This window comes from Thamnophis sirtalis, unplaced genomic scaffold, assembly GCF_051295495.1.
Source record: "Thamnophis sirtalis isolate CommonGarterSnake01/CBP01778 unplaced genomic scaffold, rThaSir2_p1.2 scaffold_1, whole genome shotgun sequence".
Lineage (NCBI taxonomy): Eukaryota > Metazoa > Chordata > Lepidosauria > Squamata > Natricidae > Thamnophis > Thamnophis sirtalis.
Window position 1 is genome coordinate 41,782,280 of NW_028261381.1, and position 20,964 is coordinate 41,803,243.

General features: G+C 36.4%; 1 protein-coding gene across 1 annotated transcript in view; it reads left to right on the top strand.

Moving 5' to 3' along the window:
• The window catches only part of VWDE (von Willebrand factor D and EGF domains), a 271,722-nt gene that overhangs the window by 242,668 nt on the left and 8,090 nt on the right, over positions 1–20,964 (top strand). The window contains exons 27-29 of the mRNA XM_087710932.1: positions 6,721–6,816; positions 7,907–8,002; positions 17,437–17,534. Coding sequence (XP_087567058.1) covers positions 6,721–6,816; positions 7,907–8,002; positions 17,437–17,534 — 290 coding nt within the window. The remainder of the gene's footprint in view (positions 1–6,720; positions 6,817–7,906; positions 8,003–17,436; positions 17,535–20,964) is intronic.

Below are 20,964 nucleotides of genomic sequence, written 5' to 3' on the forward strand. Positions count from 1 at the left end.
AAAAGTTGGATTAGATATCTTTTCCAGTGGCTTGAAAGCAGCTCCTCTGTCATCCCCCTCATTCCCCTGCTGCCTTCCCCAAACACCCCCACCTTTGCAAATGCAGCCTGTTGTCTGGGTGGGAAATGCCTGGAATGAAATAAAGCCCACCCACTCACCTCCTGCTGGCAGGCTGGGGTGAGAGGAGAGGTAGAGAAGCTGGAGGGGAGACGATCCGAGCCTTCCAAAAGAAAGAGGCTGGGGGAAAGTGTGTATGCTACAGCATGGCTCTTTGCCTGGCTTCCTGCCTCCTCCTGTGGTCCCCTCAATGTTTGTTTGTGCTCTCCCTCCCCAAGTGTAGTTTGATAGCAGGCAGAGCCACGTTGCCTTTTCAATCTTGTAATCAGTGAAGCTGGGCTTCACATAAATTTTCTTTATATAGTTTTATTCAGCTGTATGTGTGAGAGAGAGAAATGGGGGCCTGGGGAGGAAGTCATTACACTTGGAGAGGAAGAGCACCAGCGATGAGACCACAGGAGGAGGCAGGAAGCCAGGCAAAAAACCATGCTGTAGCACACACACTTTCCCCCAGCCCCAGAAGGATCTACTATGTAAAAATCCAGCCCAGCTTCACTGATTATAGGTTTGAAAAGGCAACCTGGCTCTGACTGCAAACAAACTACACTTGGAAAGGGTGAGCACAAGCGAGCTAGGGTCCTTCCTTCCAGCCTTTGCCCAAAGCCCCGCATAGCAACAGGAGGATAAAATTTGAATTCCTCTCCCTCCGACCCACACGTACCTTTTTCAGTTGCTTCAGAGATGACTTCAACTCTGCTCTTGCCTCGGGTCCTCTGAAGAAGCCCCGCCCAAATGAGCGCCCTCTACTATGAGGCAGGAGAACTGCGTGCCTCACCTAGTCTGAATTTTTAGGCGTTTTATGATCGCTCAGCACAAGAAACACGTTCCACACAGCTATCATAAAATGCCTAAAAGGTCAGACTAGGTGAGGCACATAGTTCTCCTGCCTCATAGTAGAAGGCACTTTTTAGAGGCTTTTTTTAACAGTTAAGCAGAGTCATCCACTGTGAGGCAGCAACTAGCTCAGCTTTTTCCTTTTACATTTTTTTTTCTCTTCATGATGAGAGCGGTGAGGCTGTGCCTCACTTGCCTCACCTGACTGCACGTCACTGCACCAATGCATATTCCAATAGATATTCTTGCTGTTAGATGTTTTAATGCTCTCATCCCTACCTTATAGTATAATACACCTTATTGATCTAAATTATAAGCAAAGAGGCAGTAGAGCTATAAATTCTGAAGATTCAAGCAGAAACCTAGGTTTATTGTTCAATTAGGTTTGGAGGACAATAGCTAGATAATCATAATTAATACTTCTTTTTAATCTGCAAACCCACAACACCAGCCAATGTGGTGCATTGGGGACAGGGTGATCCAGATTCTATGTTCTCTTAAGTACACAAATCAGCTATATCACTTTAGGTCAATTTCTCCCAGGCCAAACCGAGAAGTCAGAAAACATCTATCTATCAATTCACATTGGCTAATAAAGAAGAATTTATGTAGCTCAGGGTTGAAATGAAGGGTCCTTGGGGCTCTCTGAGTTTGTTTGTTTTCTTACAGATGTTTCATTACACAAACTACAGTTCATCATGAATGAGCACTGATATTATGTGGGTAACAGTGCTCACTGATGATGTGCTATAGTTTGGGTAATGAAACATTTACAAGAAAACAACCAAGCTCAGGGTGTCAGGGTTCCAAATAAAACACCCAACAAAAGAAGACTCCGAGGCTAGAATTTCCTCAAAGGTCCATTTTTTTTAGAGATGTCATATTGGCACATCTGGGAAAACACAAATCTGAAAGCTTCCAGGTTTTCCTCACCCAACAGATAGTCCAAGACCCTTCCCCTGCACCCACATACCCATCACATGGTCCAATCAATGCATCGTCCCAACTGGAGGTGTCTCCCAGTCACGCCATTGCAGATGCAGGCCGAATGTCCTTGACTCTCTGAGAAAGGAATGTTATTATGGCTAGATATCCCTGCGACCCCATGCAATCCCCCCTCCCAGTTTCCCACAGCACTAAAATGTGGCAGCCCTGAAGAATTCAAGAAAAAGATGACCTCCAGGGCTGACACAGGGAGCACCAAGGACCCTTCAACCCACATTGGATCAGTATGGTAAATTGTGGTCTACAACCTTCAGTGAAGAGGTTTTTATTTTGCAGTGGATTCATTTGGGCCAGTCATGATAACAATATGTGTATGTTTGTCCCATCTCTCTTTGGAGTAGTTTACTCCATTTATACTCCTATATAAGTTTTTAATGTGGAATATTAATTTGTTATTGTGGTTTCTGATCTATTACAATGCTGTAAATAGGAAGAAATCAACTTTCATCAAAGGAAAAAGTAATCAATGTATTTAAGTATGATTTCAAATGTTACTTTCAAACACTGACCTTCATAAAGACCTCAGACACGAAGAAACGGTATTTTGGTTAGTATAGATCTGCTGTAAATTAACAGTTCTGAGTCTCATATTTTTGTTGTACTTTCAATGAAAATACATCATTCATTTTAATATTCTCCTTTCTGACCAAGATACCAAAAACCTAAATTACGTAAAATGATAAATATATTAAAATTAAATGACTCAGATGTGAAACCCCATGACTGTGAGATATTTCTCAAATAATTTTCCGTTGAAGGAATTTGATCACTGCTGTTGAAAATAATTCAAGAATATGTACTGTGCTCTCTTTCTGCTCTACCCTTTATCCAATATTTGGTGGTGCATTAGTACCCGGGAGCTGCATTTGATACATTTAATTGTTTGGCTAGAATATATTGCTTGGAGGAAACCTCTTGCTTTCTTTGAGGTGGGATAGATTATTGAGGTCAATTTGCCAGCCTTCTGGGGGGGGGGGGAAATCCAATGTTTTTAAAACGATATCTTCCAACTCAGCACAGCGGCACAGTCCTGTTTTTCCCTTATCTCCTATATTATTCAGGTGATGCAGTGACAGGTAATCATTGTACTACAGCTTAACAGAATCTAAATTATATTTTGGGAAAGGTTAGTTAGGTTCAGTTCTTCTGAAATAGCCCACACAAAAGGGTCATAATGGAGATCAGCAAACTGATTTAATACTCTTTCTGTACAGGATTCCACACTTAATTTCTCACACTAAATACTGAAATACCACATCTGCCCCAAATGGAAATGTGTGTGATAAGAAGAAGAATATCAAGCTTAGGATGCTTGGATCAGAACTGCTGCATGTGATGAAATGTACCACTTTAGTAAGAAAAATCAAGGCACTGAAAACAAAGGCAATGAAAACTCATAAGCTTTGTGACTCTAGTGTCATACAACATTAAGCATAACATCTGGGGTTGAATCAGCCAGGTCTGCCAAGAAGCAATCATTATTGATTGAATGAATGAATATATAGGGTTGGTTGATTCTGTGGCCCTGCACTACACCCAAGGAACTGTAATGCTTCTGGCCCTATTAGTGCAACTTCAGTGACGTAACTGGGGTCCAGAGTCAATAGAAGAGAGAACCCAGGCTGACTCCCTAGCTGAAGATATGGCTTCACCAACTGCAAGGCAAAGTATTAGCCATTGAGGTTGTGACAGTGCTTGCAACAGTCATGTGTGACCAGTACAGAGAGACAAAGTTGGCTGTCCTTGGACACTTCAAATGATAATGTTGAGTTTCTACCTCTTTGATCAATTCTGGCCTATCTTTCTCTGTTCTGCTGTGAATTATGATTGGGATTGATTATTGCCCAGTTAGCAAATATCCCTGCATTAGTAATAACATTTCATAAATATAGACCTGTTCTGTCCCCCCTTCTCCGCTCGTTAACAGACGACAAGCAGAAAAACGTAAAAGGAACTCACTTTATCAGTTCTCAGCTCAGACTGGCTGCGAGCTCAAAAATAAACATAAATAAAGTCTCTGACGAAATAACAGAATACCAAACAAAAACTCTTACAAAGCAATGCACTTCTCCAATCCGGGTTACAGAAAGCAAATCACTTCTCCAAGTGTCTTTCAAATAAACCATGACCGATGATCAATGAATGTTGAACGAAAGAATGAACATTGACTCCTGCAACCAGGGCATGGCACTATCTGTTCTTTTATCACCAGAACCCCACTAACGAGCCCCAGCTGGATCGTTAATCTTGCATCCCAAAAAGACTCACAGGAAATTTCTGCTGAGTCACAACATAGACCATTACTATTTCATTGTGTTTGTCAAATGGCTGTGATTTGCAGAATCAAATAGTGCTCCAAAGAAATTGAAGATAAAGGAATACAGTAGCAGCTAACAGGAAAAACATGGGGAAAAAAGATGGGGAATATTTAGGGATTTTTAGAAAATGTTTTAACCTATTCAAAGTGCTAATTCAGCTGAGACCCTGAAATCAATAAATAGTGAATATTTTCTCCAGCCCTTTCAGCAACGCACCAGTAAATATTAATTATTCTTAATACTTTTGATTTTAAGTAGAAGTAAACATTTTAAAATATTTCATGGAAAATATAATTGTCAGTATCTCTTTGATACTTCTCTTAGGAACATTTATTATGGTAAAGTTGTTTTTTCTTATAGGTCACTTCTTTTGAATGAATTGTCTTTTTTAAAAAAACAGCTCTGTTTTCTGTGTTTATACAACTAATTGTTGCAGTGATGGCAGTTGCAGTGAAAGGTGCATTACATGTAAATGAATGTAATAGTTAATAGGAGACCATTAAAACACTATATAATTATGAGCAATAGACAATACAGGATCTGTATTACAATGCAGTCAAGGAAAATTTCAGAATTAACTTGCAGTGCATGAGTTTGATAACACCATGCACATTTTAATAAAAAAATAGCTATCTCGTTCATTCCAAAAGCCAATGTTAGTTTAGTTTGATTTTTATTTATATTAAGCAGCTAGAGATTGGAGAACTGAATTTGAAAAGCCTGAACTTTTCTCCAGTGGAAGATCCTTGAAAATTGTTCTTATTAGGAAAAGACAGGGAAACTCTTCTCCATTAAATTTTTTTGGCAATGCTGAGTTGGAGAATGAATCATGTCCAAAGCTTTCCTCATTTGCCCTTGTTCTCTTCCCATGCCTTTTATAAATAGAATATGGAAAAATCTAGTTCAAGATGTTTTCTGATTTTCAGTTTCAAAAGAAGTTGATAGGATGGTATCAAAAGTGAAAAATGTGAATATCAAAAATTAATCTTGATTGATTCTTACCATTGGACAGTCTAGCCAAACTTCATGGTTTATGGCCAGTCCTCCAGCATTATCTCACTAAACAAGCTGTCAAACTCGCAGCCCATGGGCCGGATGACTTACGTGCTAGCCACACCCACGCTCATTTTAGCGCAGGGGGAGAAAGTAGTGATATGTCACGTGATGATACCCTGATGATGTAAATTTGACATCCCTACACTAATTAATGTAAAATATAGATTTGTATTAGAACCCAACCAAAGTCAATAAAGAACAAGTTATTTAAAAAATAGTTGAAAGCTTTAAAAGTTTACTGGCTAGTCAGAAGTTTGAATGTTTTTTTAAAAAATACATTTGAATTCTATATAGGAAATTTATAGAACTTCATTAGACTTTCTGATGGCTTGTCTAACTGTCTAGTGTCTTCCAGGTTCTCAGATTACTTACTATATGATACAGATGCTACAGTCTTATAAGTAGGGTAGTGTTGTAGGGTTATAATGCTACACATGCATTTTTAACAGACCTACCATATCTGGGCTGTGTAATTCAAAGTGATCACTAGATGGCAATCAATGGTTAGGGTTGTTTACACCTTGTTGCTGACATTTAGTTGTGTGCTTGTTTATTTGTATCTACTTTATAGTAGACCTAGTCTTAAAAGTACTTTTAAATCTGCAGAACCATCTTCTATGTGGACGCAATCAAATTGTTTTTATTATCAGTTGTCAGTTTCTTATTCTTTTAGAAGTTAATTCCCAGCACATTAATTTAGTGAAGGTAGATATAGCTGGCTGTGGCCATCTCTTCAAATCCCCAGATACTAGAAGCTGCATTCATCATTGTCCAAAGAAGGACTTTTAAATAAATGTTAAAAAGTAATGTTGAATCTGTTTTTCTATCTTAAAAAAATACCCTTCTGGCAATTCTATCCTTATCTTGTCAGTTATTCTTGATGGATAAAATGCAAAAGCTTTCTTGAATTGTGTGAAACTAATCAATTCTCCATCACCTCTAGCTGATCCAGATGAATGCTTGAGAATATGTTTTCTAATCAGGAGGGGAATCGTCTTAACAAGAATTTGGCAATCGGCAGTAGTCAGTGGTATTGGCCTGCCTTATAGCTGCCACCAAAGATTTCCTGTTTACTTATTCAAGAATTGTTGTAATTAATGTTTCTCTCATTCCTTTGGTGAGGCAGCTCTTACTGAAGACTCCTTGAAATGTCTCTTGCACACAGTGGACCTCAGCAGATTCTAGAAGGATTTACTAAAGCTTGCAAATCCCCAAATTTTAAGACCGTTCTTCACACTCAAATTACACTTTGTTTTGAATTATGCAAAGCACTGCCATTATGAAACTGCACCAACACTCTACTTTAGAAAAGAAAGAAAGAAAGAAAGAAAGAGAAATAGTTTGGACTATTCTTCACTTGACAACTCTATTTAATTCTGTGACACTGCAGGTATCTGCAATCCGATGTGCATGCATGGTGGGAGATGCAGCAGGCCCAATGTTTGTGACTGCCCATTTGGCTGGAAAGGAAAGCATTGTAGTATACGTGAGTCTGAATCCCCTTTGATTCAAATCGGCTATTCGTTGAAGTATACCAGCATGAGCGGTAATCTGTTTTAAAGCTAATTATTGAATGTTTGGCCTGTTTTGGGACTTTGAATGGGGTTATGTTTTGGTCATTCAAATTAAGACAACATTTTACACTTCCCAGTATAACCATAAAAGTCCTTCATTTCTGTCCGTCAAAAACTGTCAATCTGTTAGCCAACCTTTAGACTTGGTTATTCCTGTAGGCTTGGGGCCTCCAGGAGATAAGTGAACTGGTGAGATAACTCTGCTATTTTTAACTTCTCTTTTTCTATTATTCTTTGTTTTAGCTTGGTTTTTACAGTTTTTGATTTAATAACTGTGCTTAGTTCTGTTGTATGCCAGCCAGAATTGCTTATTTTGCGATGGTGAGTTTATAAATTGGTTTATTAAACAATAAAGACACCAATAAGTCTGAATATGAACATTTCTAAGTTTTGAGAGCTTCTTTTTTGTTTGCTTGCTTTTGTTTTCACCTCAGTCCTTTAAGCTTTGGGCAGCTGGTTTCATAATGAATTTTTGATGATCTCTCAGCCAGGGAAGGAAGACATCATATGTAAATGATGGTTTAAAAAAAATCTTAAGCAACTTGCCTAAAAGATTGTTTACATGGTAAACAAGGCTACTTTGCAACAACTCTGTCACTCAGCGTCCTACGAAGGGCACTGATCTGATTAAAGCACCATTTAATATCCTCATGTTCAGTCTGAAATTAATGGGTTACTCTGTTAATCACTCAATCAATTAAGGATTTCAGACTTAATAGAAAATGAAAATTTAATAACTAGGGAATCTGCCTTTGGAGCAAATCCATGATGAAACTAGAAGTCAGAGTAGCAGAGATTAAGGGGGAACTTGCTAATCATGGACATTTCAGAATGCAAATTGCCTCATGAAGAATGCTCATTAAGCTCTTTTGAGATCAAGCTATTTTGAAAATAATTGTAGGAAGCTAAGACGGCATGTCATTCAGTAAAGTGACTTAAAACTCATGGGCCATCATAAAGATCTTCTTATGTCCTCTCTTCACCTTTATTATTTTTTTCCAGCTGTGTGTCTACCCAGCTGCACAAATGGAGGTGAATGCATAGGGCCTAACATTTGCCAGTGCTCAGAAGGATGGGCAGGTCTCCTATGCCAAATACGTAAGTAGTTTTTGAATACGATTGTCTTTTCTCTTTGCTTTTTGTCTCTGTTCAATTGATGAATTGATGCAGTTTTGCTTTCTTCCATATTATTTAAAAGAGAAGATAAAGTTATATTCATAATGTTTATGGAAAAAATAGAAATATGGCTAAGTTAAAAAAAAAACACACGCATTTTGATATATAGTATAAGCCAGATTTCATAGGTACCACAGTGGTGGGATTAAAAAAATTACTACCTGTTCTCTGGGCTTGGTGGGTATGGCAGGGGAAGGATATTGTAAAATCTCCATTCCCTCCCCACTCCAGGGGAAGGTTACTGCAAATCTCCATTTCCTCCTGATCAGCTGGGATTCGGGAGGCAGAGCATAGATGGGGGTGGACCAGTCCGAGGTGGTATTTAAGCAGAACTGGTCCAAACCTGCTGAATACGACCTCTGGTACCACTGCTAAGATTACGCCATTTTTCATTGCAGCTGTTGAAAATGAGGATCCAAAAGAACAGGGGTGTTAAACTCATATTCTGTGGAAAACCTTATTTAATCACTTCTTTTTTAAAAAAATGTAATCCAAACCACATCAAAAGGTGTTTTTTCCTGCATCTAAAGGTGGAACTTTTTATAACTTTTATGGAGTGTTAGAATGGCAGTGTTTATCAAAAAGGCATCAGTTAATTTACAGTTTCTATCCACTATATCTAGTAGTAAGTAGAGTGTTTCTAACACTCTACTTAAGCTGCACATCCTCTGCAAAGATTTTTTTCTACATACCTCAAATTTTGTACCATTTCTCAAAATCAATTTCCCAAAGGATATGGCTAAAATCTTGACTTTGGTTTTCCCTTTTCCTTTTCTCAACCAAAAGCATATGATTCTGGCTTTCTTTTCTTGTTTAGACACATGTTTAAGTGGTGATTTTATAGTTTAATGTTATGCTTGTCTATTCTGAAATAAGCCATATAAAGTACAGTGAGACTTACTGCTATCTCCAATTTTAATTTGAAAAACTTTCTTCAATGTGCCCTGGGTAAACAGTCTTACTATAAAGGTACTCAGAAATAAGCCCTATTAAATTCAACCAGTCTTTCTCCGAAGTCAGTCTTCATAGCTTTAATGGCATGATAGGAATTTTAAGCATAAGCAGGGAAAGGGCATTTCTTTTTTTCCATTTTACTCACATAAGTCAAATCTAATAAAACATGCTTACAATTTGTTATGTTGGATGGGTAAAATGTAATTTCATTATCACATTATGCAGAAAAGACATAGAGAAGTCATGAGCATCTGTACTGCTGACCAAGATAATTCTTCTGCTGAAAATAAATGACAGAATGCTAATAGGAATCCCAACATTTTTTTTCTTTCTGCTGCCACCTTATCTAGGACTGAATTCTCTTAATAATTCCCCTTATTGTTTGATACGATGCATATTGCTGCTGAGAAATCCCGTGAAAGCAGTGTATGGCAGCGCATACAAAAAGTTTGATTTGAAATTGTTAAAGCAGGCACATCTTTCTTTCCATTCTTGCATGGCTGCTTCTGGCTGATTCCACTTGTGCTAGGCAAAATGGTTGTGCATACACCCACAGAGATAGCCAGAGGTAACTTCCAAAGAAGCTGCATGAACCTGAAGAAAGGTGCCATTAATTTAACATATCAAAGAGATAGACTTTGCATATCCTCCCATGTGTCCTGAAGCACCTTTTTCAACAGGAGTTTCATAGTCCTGAAATATGCAGTACAGTCCATATAATCTCTCTTATGCTCACTGAATTAAATAGTTTCATGGCTCCAGTAATTAGCATCCAAATTTGCTTATGAAAGTTCACCTTCTGAAAATCGCTTTGATTGGAATGAGTTTGTTAAAAAAAAAAAAGCTTGCGATGCAATCAGGTGAAAGCAAAAGAAAAGTCATCCTTACTAACAATATGTGCTCCAGTTTTCACCTTCTCTGTCACAGAACACAGAACACATTTTCAGGAAGATTAAGTATTTTAAGTTGAGCATGATCATTATCATTCTATCTTGAACAATCAGAATAGTCGCTATACAAAATAGCAAAATCACAAACATAAAAATAACAAGGGTAGAAAAGAGAGGAATAACTAATCTAATCAAGGTGAATCATCCAAATATTGGCTAAAAGAGCCAACTGGAGGCCAAAGACCATGAAAAATAGAAGAGAGGCTAGCTTTTTTTAAGTTTTTTAAAATGAAATGACCAAAATCTTCATTTTACTGTTTTTGTTAGTTTGATACAGTATGATTTCTGCAGAAGCTTAAGGCAGCTTCATCTTCTCCATACAAGAAAAATCCTAACTATAAGGTGGCTTGAGCTGACAGAAAGAAATGGTCCAAAATCTTTCAGTGTGTTGGCCCAGGAAAGGCATAAAATTGATCTACCCAGTCTTAGGAACACCTGTACACAGGAGTGTCAAGTTTATGGACCTCTAGTTGGTTCACCACAGATAGATAGATAGATAGATAGATAGATAGATAGATAGATAGATAGATAGACAGACAGACAGACAGACAGACAGACAGACAGACAGACAGACAGACAGACAGACAGACAGACAGACAGACAGACAGACCGACCGACCGACCGACCGACCGACCGACCGACCGACCACAGATAAATATATTCTGTTTGTTTTACTTCAGGAGTCATAAAATATCCAAAAAAAAAAGATATTTGTCAAAGAAAGGTGATCCAGAAGAAGATATTTTTGTTATGCCATTTACTTAATTTAGGAATCACTGTATGGTATGCAGCTATAGAGAACATTGAATCTACTTTTCTATTTGAAACATCTTATAAAGTTATTAAAATAATGACTAATCAGACATCCTGCTCATTAACCTCAGTGCCTTCACGCTGATTACTATCTACTGCAACATAATGTTATATATGCTAACTCTTTCATTTGCCCCTTAGGAAAATCTTACTTTCATTCACATGTCAAACTAGTAGGCTTATAATTTTCTAAATCTCTTTCCCCTGTTCCACCCCCTTTGGTATACCTCATTCTAGATTTTCTCTTCATTTCTTTGAAGTAAAGTGTTCAACGATGATAGTCATTTACATTAATGTTCTTGCCAGCACAAGGGGAAGTCTTTTTATTGATTCTAATTTCAGCTTGGCTTAATATTATAGCCTTTGCCAAGACTACATAGCAAAGTGTCTGCTTTACTTCAGGGTTTAAGATTACTTGTAAATACATTTCTCAAGAATTCATCAAGATTTCCCCTTGACTATATTATGTGTTTAATTTTAATTTTCTTTTGGAAATTTTAAATTGTCCTCCCAATAATATAGATAGAAGTGCATTCTATTTTATTGCATTTCCCTCTTTTAGCATAACGCTAATCCAATGTCGAATAATCCACCAATATGCATTTTAAAGTACACTTTATTATATTTTATTGACATATAAATAAAGCTTATTTTAGCCCACTTGTCTGTAGTCAGTGCTTTCCACTTCAAAATATGACATGACCCTATTTGAAGCACCAAATTGAGCCAAACTCACACCTATTGCTGTCCTAATACACCAACACGTCCAGTGGGAAAAAATATCTCTCTGAGTCAGTTATTCCCACATACAAAAAGAGAGAATGAGCAAAGAAAAAAAAAATAGTTCACCTTATTCTCTTCTTCACCACTCCTCCACTTACTCATGCATAAGACAACATATTTTACTCAGTCTTTTCACTTCTCTCTGTGTAAAAACAATCAGCCTTAACAACTGATAGTAATTGCATTTCAAAATCATGCTTACAGTTTTTGTAGATTATAATTTAATAATGACCCATCATATAGCTGTTCCAGAAATTATCACCAGCCAACTTAAGCAATATGTTTAAACACCATTGTCTGAACATAAGGTGGGATTCCGTGAAGATTTTGTGGATGTATATATCACCAAAATGTCAGCTCCTGAGATGCAATTAAAATAGTAATAGGACATACAGATTCTTCTTGGAATAGTGCCTTATAAATTGGCTGCTCTCTTTTTTTTGTGCCAAAACAATGTCAAAAGAGCACACACTGCTAATTAGGGAGAAGGGGGAGCTGGCTTGTAATCAGCAATCCCATTGCCTTAACTTTTATGAAGGCAGGAAATAGCTAGGTTCTAGCAGAATACTGCTGAAATTGAAGTAAGGGTCAATCCCATAAATCATATTTACAACCTTAATATAGCAATATATATTTTAGATGCTGAACACAGCTTGCCAACATTGCTTTCATTAGTAAATAAATTATATATCCAAATGAGCTTGGAAAGGCAAACCGAATTAGCAAAGAAAATGTCATCATCCTGTTTGTTTATTTTAATAGACTGATAATAGTGCAGGCTTTTCAAAGGATTATTTATTACATCACATTACATTTTTTTAGGCCAGATACATTAATGGGTCTCCACCATGAGAGAAAAGAGGGCAATTTATTGCTTACCAGAAAAGTCTGGAATCTGACTTTGCTGCAGATTCATTGAGGCAAGGAAAAAAAGAAATAAATTACAAATCAATCGGGCTGGAGGTCTCCTGCATATTTGTTCAGATCTTGTGAAATTTGCTGCATCCAATCAGAAGTAGTGCTAGAGCAGATTACAGAACATGTATTCCAGGGGTGGGATTCACTTACCTTCCCTACCAGTTCACAAATGTGAGTGCATGTGCCTCATCTGTGCATGCCATTGCCTTCTGCGCATGTGCAGTGCTTGCACATTACATCGGGGTGGGTGGGAGGAGCCTCCCTTATCCACCACTACTGGTTTGCCTGGACTGGAGAGAACTGGCTGAATACCAACTCTGGGGTATTGGTTTGTTTGTTTTTGGCCCAAAGTAGAAAAGGAAAGAGCATCCTCCCTGGCTCTTGCTATCCCCTTTGCATTCATTTTTTAATTTTTTCTTCAGCTGCTCAGAACTCACATGCAAATGCAATGGGCATGCTACATTTGGCAAGGCCTTCGAATCAGAGAAACAAAACTGATGAACCTTCCTCCCTCTCTCTCTCTTTCTCTCTCTCTCTCTCTCCCTCCCTCCCTCCCTCCCTCTCCCTCCCTCCCTCTCTCTCTCTCCCAACTCCAAGTTTAGAGAATAAAATGGAATAGATGGTTTGCTTTGCAACAGTACTTCTTAAGTTTTGAGTGCTTATTGAGGGCAGCAGCAGAAGGGCTGTGCAATCCAGCTTGAAGTGCTCCCGGATTGTTTGGCCAATGCTAGGAAAGAGAACAATTTCCTTCAGAAGTTCCATTTTAAGACTTCAATCATCTGTGTGTGTGTGTATGTACATGCGGGTGTGCATTCTGCTGCTTTCAGCTACTACTTCAGTTTATACCTCTTTTATTTTGTGGTCATGTTATTGTGTGTCACTGAGAAATGCTGATGTAAAGAAGAAAAAATTTTTTAAAAGATTGCAACCTGCTTTCTCTTTTCAGTTCAGAGGATGAGAAGTCAAATAAATGCTGTAGGATGGTGCAAGAGTTTGCTTGTAGACACTCTAATAAAATCCAAGCAAACTCCCTGTCACCATGTCAATCAAGCCAGAATGAAATCATGTTGTATGCTTGACCAGTTCCCCCCTCCCACAAAAAACCCAGTGTGCTAACTCATAGTTGCAAGGAGCCAGAAGCTATCGGGAAAGATAAGTGAAGAACCCCTGGAGTATATAACCCCTACAGGATGATCGAAGGTGTGAAGGTCATCCCAGCTGTTCTGGTAATGAAACAGGCACCTCTAATGCACAGCAATGATATAGGACAATGCTGCAGGCACATCATGTTAATGACAATGGCAAAGGCATCACTTCATACTGTGCAGGAGATAGAAATAGTGAACCACTCATTTAATTTAGTTTTTTAAAAACCCTTTATGGATAGAAAATGCAAAATTATTGGCAATACAATGCTGGATGATGGGCTGCTCAGGTCAGGTGACACCCAAGATACTACTGAGTATATCCTGAGGATTTTTCAGAATGATAATGGGGTTTATGATGTGGCTGGTTTAAAGTTTAGTTGCTGATGATGTCGCCAAGCAGAAAAATCTGAGGCTGCAGCAATAGAATTAAGAGTATGAGCATGGGAAAGCTCAACACAGTAAAAGATTTCAGGTAGTCCTCGTCGTATGGCCAAAATTGAGCCCAAAATTTCTGTTGTTAAATGAGACGGTTGTTAAGTGGATTTTGGCTCATTTTCAACCTTCCTTGTCACAGTTGTTAAGTGAATCACTGCAATTGTTAAATTAGTAACAACATTATTAAGTGAATCTGGCTTCCCCATTGACTTTGTTTGTCAGAAGGTCACAAAAGATGATCACATGATCCCAGGACATGTAACTGTCATAAATATGAGACAGTTGCCATGGGGATGCTGCAATAGTTGCAAATGTGAAAAACAGTCATAAATCACTTTTTTCCAGTGCTGTTGTAACGTTGAACATCGCTAAATGAATTGTTGTAAGTTGAGGACTATCAGTACATAAATCTGCACACATTACATCCTAGGTATCAGCAAATTGAGATAGACAGGAAATGGACACTCTCGGTTAGACAATCTCACTATTTACTACTCAGGACCAAAGAAATTAAAAAATGGAATGGCACTGCTTTCATAAGAAGGTTATAACAAGAACAGTATTTGACTACAGTGCAATCATAATTGAATAATATTAATTAAACTTCATGGATGCCCCTTTAATACATCAGTCATCCAAGTTTATGTTCCAAACATTGATACAGAAGAACCCAACATTGATGGGTTTTTAATCAAGTTCATTGTGAATCAATAGAACATGCAAGCAAGATTTGCTGTTTGTTGAGATTGGAATGCCAAAATTGATAGAAATATCAAGGAGAAAAATATAATTGGATTTTATGGCCTAAGAAACCCAATTAAAGCAGGAAAACAACTAATCAAAAAACAAGTTTTTTAAAAAAATGATTGTTTTACAAGTAAGTTCATTATTTTTGTTAAGTAAAGGTAACAAAAATAATGAATTTAATTGAGGGACTTAGTAAAAAAAGCTTTGGTTTATGGCATGAAATAATTTCAGGCACAAATACATATGATTTCTGAATGAAAATATAAACTTTTATAACTCATGATTGTAAGAAAATGTGAAATCATGTAGGATAGAAGTTTCAGTTGAGCCTGAAAAGGATTTTTTCTCATATCTCTGTCAAAGGTGGCTTTAGCACCATACAGATTGGCAACCATTAATGCCTGACAGATATCTATCATTTTCTATTCCAAAGTTCACACAGTTACATGTTTGATAAAGATACAGCCAACAATTTGACAAGTTGTGTACAAATATATACCTACAAATATACTGATATATATTTGTCTGACTACAGTTATATTGTATCTGAATATTATAAGGTAAAATAATAAATAATAAAATAAATAATATCTGAATAAGGTAAAATAACTTTAATGGAATAATGAATTAATTTCACTGTCACAATCCAAATTTAACCTGATACTTATTGATTCTGATCTGATGCTCACCTGATATTTGCAGTCCAAACATGCATTCTTATACAGTGATCACAGAATTTGTGGTATCTAGCTTGATTAAATTTTTAGGCAGAAAAGTAATTCAGAAAACTGTCAGTAAAATGGAGAGGAATAATTGTCCAACCCAGATGACATTGCAATTCTTTAATATACTTGGACAAATTTTAAATAAAAGTCTTTTGCCAAAAAGAATTACTCAGGATACCTCCTAATTTCCTAGATCTTGACAGTTAGTTCCTTGAATCGGACAGCTACAGTTTCAGTCAGAATAAGGGCACTTCAGCAAAAAGGATGGTTTATGGAACTTAATATAGCAAGCCTGCAAATTACAGGATTCACAATAGAAAAAAAAAGCTTTGAGAAGTATTGGTTTCCATCAGTGTCTAGTTTCAATGCAGCTAGTTTTACTGTGGTTCACATCCATTTGTTGTCACTGTATTTAGAAAGGTTCAGCTCAATTTCACAGTCCTTGTCTCCGCTGACTTCCATTTTTCGCAAGAACAGAAATTTGACTTGTAAAAAGAAATAGCTGCCATTGTTGTTATTGTATTTATCCCATTTCAAATATACCTCTGCATTTGCTGCAACTGAAAAGGTCAGTCTGAGCCCATTAACTAACATATATCAAATACTTGTATCTTTCTTATAGAGAAGTAACATTCTTTTATGACTCTAACCATTGTGTCAAGATAGTAGGATAAAGACAAGGAGAATAAAACATGAAAAAACAAGATAAAGAATTTCTATCCACAAAAACTATTCTCTACACACACACACTCACACACACACACACACACAGTTGTATAGATATCATGAATAACAGTGACACTTGACTAATACTCCAGATAACAGTCAGTGGAAGTAAAGTATTCATATGAAGAGATTCACATTGGGAGAGAACAATTGTATCTTCTCACAACTCTCTCAGATTCCATAGTTCTTTTGATTCTCTGTTGGTGAGGTTCAGGTCTTCAAAATGATTCCTGAGATTCTCCTTGAAAATAACAGCTATTGTATATGTTCATATCAGAAAAATTGACTAGTATTTCACTTTCCTTAGCTTAAACTGGAATTGCACATGAGCAATTCATGAATTTCACAGTCTTTGATGCTCTAATTGGGATCTTCCCATTTCCTTTTAGCAATAATTTAGTCAATTTGGTTTCTTTGTATTTCATCTGGTGATCTCCATATATGCAGATGTTCTGGTCCTTTGAAGATAGTGTTAGCTGTGAAAAAATGATTGGGGGGGGCAGAAAATAATAAATCGTTGTAACCTGCTTCGGTTTCCTAAGCAAAATCCAACTATGGATAGTCCTTGCTTTATGACCACAATTGAGCCCAAAAATTCTGTTGTTAAGCAAGACAGCTGTTAAGTGAATTTTGCCTCATTGAATTGAATTGAATTGAATTGAATTGAATTCAATTCAATTCAATTCAATTCAAGACAGCTGTTAAGTGAATTTTGTCTCATTTTACAACCTTTCTTGCCACTATTATTAAGTGAATAGCTGCATATTTCCAAGTTTGGCATTCTCTAGTCTCAAGCAGCACATCCTCCTTGTGGATTCTTTAATTTCAAATTGAAGTTGATTATAACACTTATCAACCCTGTCTTCTTCTGCATCAGCTGTTGAAGCATAAACTTGAATGATTGTCATATTAAAGCATTGTCCAAAATCCAATTGATATTATTAACTAAGAATACAAAACTAAGAAATCATAGAAATATAAAAAGTCATATTGCTAAAATAAAATGCCAAAGACCTTGCAGAAAAACCACATTTGCACTTGCTTCTGGAAACGTGAAGACGGAGACCATAAGTGATTCAAAGGAAAACCATGTTTAACATTTTAATTTACATCTGTGTGAATTTAGAAATAATACAAATGTGTTGTTTTTATCGTAGCTCTTTGTGATCAAAAATGCCTGTTTGGAGGCCGATGCATCCAACCTAATGTTTGTGCTTGTAGAAGTGGATACGATGGTCTTGACTGCGGAAAGAAGGTATGGCATTGTTTCAAACAGTGGTACCAATTAATGAAAGGGGAATATAATTAAGTGGCAATGCAATTAAAACATTTTGGGCATGACCTATAAAAAGAGTGCGGCTTTTTTTTTGAGAAATTTTTTTATTGTTTTAGTTAAACAAAGAAAAATAAGAAAAAATATCATCTTTCATTACATCTTGTTGAAAGCGTATCTATTGGTTACAAATATATTCTGAAAAAAAGAGAGTGTGGTTTTTGTTTACTCTTACAATAACTTATCTTATTAAATGGACTTCAGTGTATATGGAATTGAGGCATATACATGACAGAGGAATGTAAGGACAGAGAGGAATGTAAGGTCTGCTGTATTTGGATTATGTTAGATGAGACTCTTATAACAAGCTTTCCACATTCAATATTCTGAAAGTAGAGTCACCTTTCAACTCAAAATTACAGTTATTGGTGTATTTTATGACAGTGACATTCTTTCCAGCAAATTCCCAGCTTTTATTTGAAATTAGCATATACAGTACATGAAGATAAGGAGAAACAATATTTATTGTAATTTCAGATTTCATAATAGCTATGTAAACTGGGCAGTTATAGCTAGAGATAGTGGTAAGCATCCTGCAATTTCTAAAGTATTTTACTTCAATTTCTGCTACGTATGAAACCCTTGGTTTCAATGAAATGCACTAAAGAGATTGATTGTGTGTGTGTGTTTAAATGCAGAAGGTTTTTTAGAATGGTGTTTTGCAAGTTGACCTTTCCATTATATCAAAATCAAAATTATCAGTTGTGTTTTCAGAACACCGCCATAATTGTGAACGCGAGGCATGAGATCTGTAAGCTCACAAATGAATAAATCTTTTTTGCATTTTGTAGAAAATGCCAAATCACATGCTGAGCATCCACTTTCCTACCAGTGAGCCATTGTACAGTAAATAGAATTTGGAGATGTGTTAGCAGCAGTTCTAGCATACGAGAAATGGTACCCAAGGGGGTCACTGCACTCTCACTAAACTCGTTTATCTTGTCATCAAGTAAAGTCAGTTTTAAAAAGAATACAGTCCACACCTAATCAACCATGGTTAGTGGGATCGCCAGCAAAATTGAATGAAACTGTCTTCTTCGTACTCAATTCAGCTTTGAATCAGATGAAGAATAAAACTAACAACTAGTCATTATACTCAGTCCAACTTCTGAGATTAATAATTTGATACTTCTGAATCATTGAGAATGCAATTGTGTGTGAGAGAGAGGGGGAGGGAGGAAGAATTGGGATTCAGTGGCTTAGGCTTATTCCAGGATGATTACAGCTGTGCAGATATGATCACAGATATATCTTACCACTAATCTTAGGAGGTATATTTATCCATTTCTTTCTTTCTTTCTTTTTATCTATCTATCTATCTATCTATCTATCTATCTATCTATCTATCTATCATCTATCTATCTATCTATCTATCTATCTATCTATCTATCTATCTATCTATCTATCTATCTAAATTTATAGGCCACCCATCTTACCTCAAGGTAACTCTGGACAATTTACAATCATAAAAGATAAAAACTACAGTATATAAATTAAAAACATAAATATGTTAATACAAAAACCAAACACTACAACCCAATTAAAAGATGAGAATGATGAGAACAGGTTTGGGGGGGTGGGGCGGGGTGGGATCAATTGTTAATTGATCAAGTCCCTCTATTCTGATGCTCCATCATTGGAGCCCTAAGCCAACTGGAAATGGCAGGTGTTTGGGCTCTTACGGAAGGTCAGAAAGGTTGGGGCTGACCTCAAATATTATATATTTACATTAGACGTGTGGCTGAGCCAATGTTCTGGTTTTGCTAATTGTTATTGGTTTTTTTCCAAGCTTCTATATGTGCTATTTATAATTTTGCTCTGTGTTTTTCCCTTGTTTTTAAGAATTTTTTTAAACTCTGAATTTGAGATGGGCAGCCTTACAAAATGAATAAATATACAAATAATAATTATAGTACTTTTTCTGTACAGTACTTTTTTTACTCCAGTGAAATAGAAAGGAAGTAGCTAATTTCATTGTTTAATATCCTAATGCTTCTAAATAGACATAAATCAATTTTCATAGGATCCATAACGATCACTTCCACTGTATACTTACCGTGGCGATCATTTCCTTCTTTTTCCACCTTCATAACCTGTGACACTTTTTAAAAAACAACTTATCCCTACACTGGGCATAAATCATGAACTGCACGGTTGGTTGAGGAGATAAAACAGAATATCAAAAAGAAAATAATAGAAGGTTGAGATTTTATGAATGGTGAAGACATAAATTTCTCAATCCATCTGGCCATAAATGAAATGAAACACAATCTGGGCTATAGGAATACATTGTATTTGTGTAATAAAATTGTTGAAAGGTTTAGTACAAAATCATTATCTTATGAAAATAATCTGCCTGGAAAGAGATTTCTTATTTAGAGATTCTCAACAGAGATCTCAAAATCCAACTATAATTAATTGCATTTACTCTCATGTAAAAGTAAATCCTACTGTATCCAGTAGAGTTAACATATCTGAGTAAACATTTTTGATAACAGACTATTATAAATGCCTTTGAAAGCAATTAACCAGTTAGCTACAGGTAACTAATTTCACTTTGAAAAGGCATTAGTCATAAACAGTCATGAGTAATTGCAGGTATGGGTTTTATTTTTCAAAAAAAAATATAAATGTTTTAAATCAAGATCCTTCAAAGGAGATTACTTTTGGTTTTATATTTTAATACATTTAGCTTGTAAATACTTATAAACAACTAACCTGACAGGAAAATGAAATAACATAGTCTTGACTGAGAATTATCTTTAATTTCTGGACAATCCTTTGAAAAAATCCATCTCCTAGAGCTAGAAAGCAGTGCAAAAGTTGACAATTGTCTTTTGAATACTAATACTAATACTACTACTACCACTACTACTACTACTACTACTACTACTAATGGCATACATACTATCTGGGAATCAGAAGGCAAGTTGTTCTAGAATTTCTTCTCTATCCTTGATTATTCTTTGTTGTTGTGACTTCTTCAAGGATTCCTTTCAATGTTCTAGTAAGTGTCAAGTAGAACTTGATATGTGATGTCTTTGGGTCAAGATGGTGGCTGCAGGTATGGGAGGATTGCCCGGCAGTGAAACGGAAGAGATAGTCACCAGGACTATTCTCAAATCACACCCAATACTGTCCCTTCTTTAGCTAAACTCATTTTATAAGACTGATAATAGCATGATGCATCTCTCCAAACTCTCTGCTCCACAAAGAAGGGCATAATACTATGAATAATTTTGAACTCAGCAGCATTAGATGAAGGTTACCCTGGGATAGTGAAGTGATTTTAAAATCCGCAAGGGATCAGTAAGAATAACCTCTTATTCTATATTAGCAATGTAATCTATCT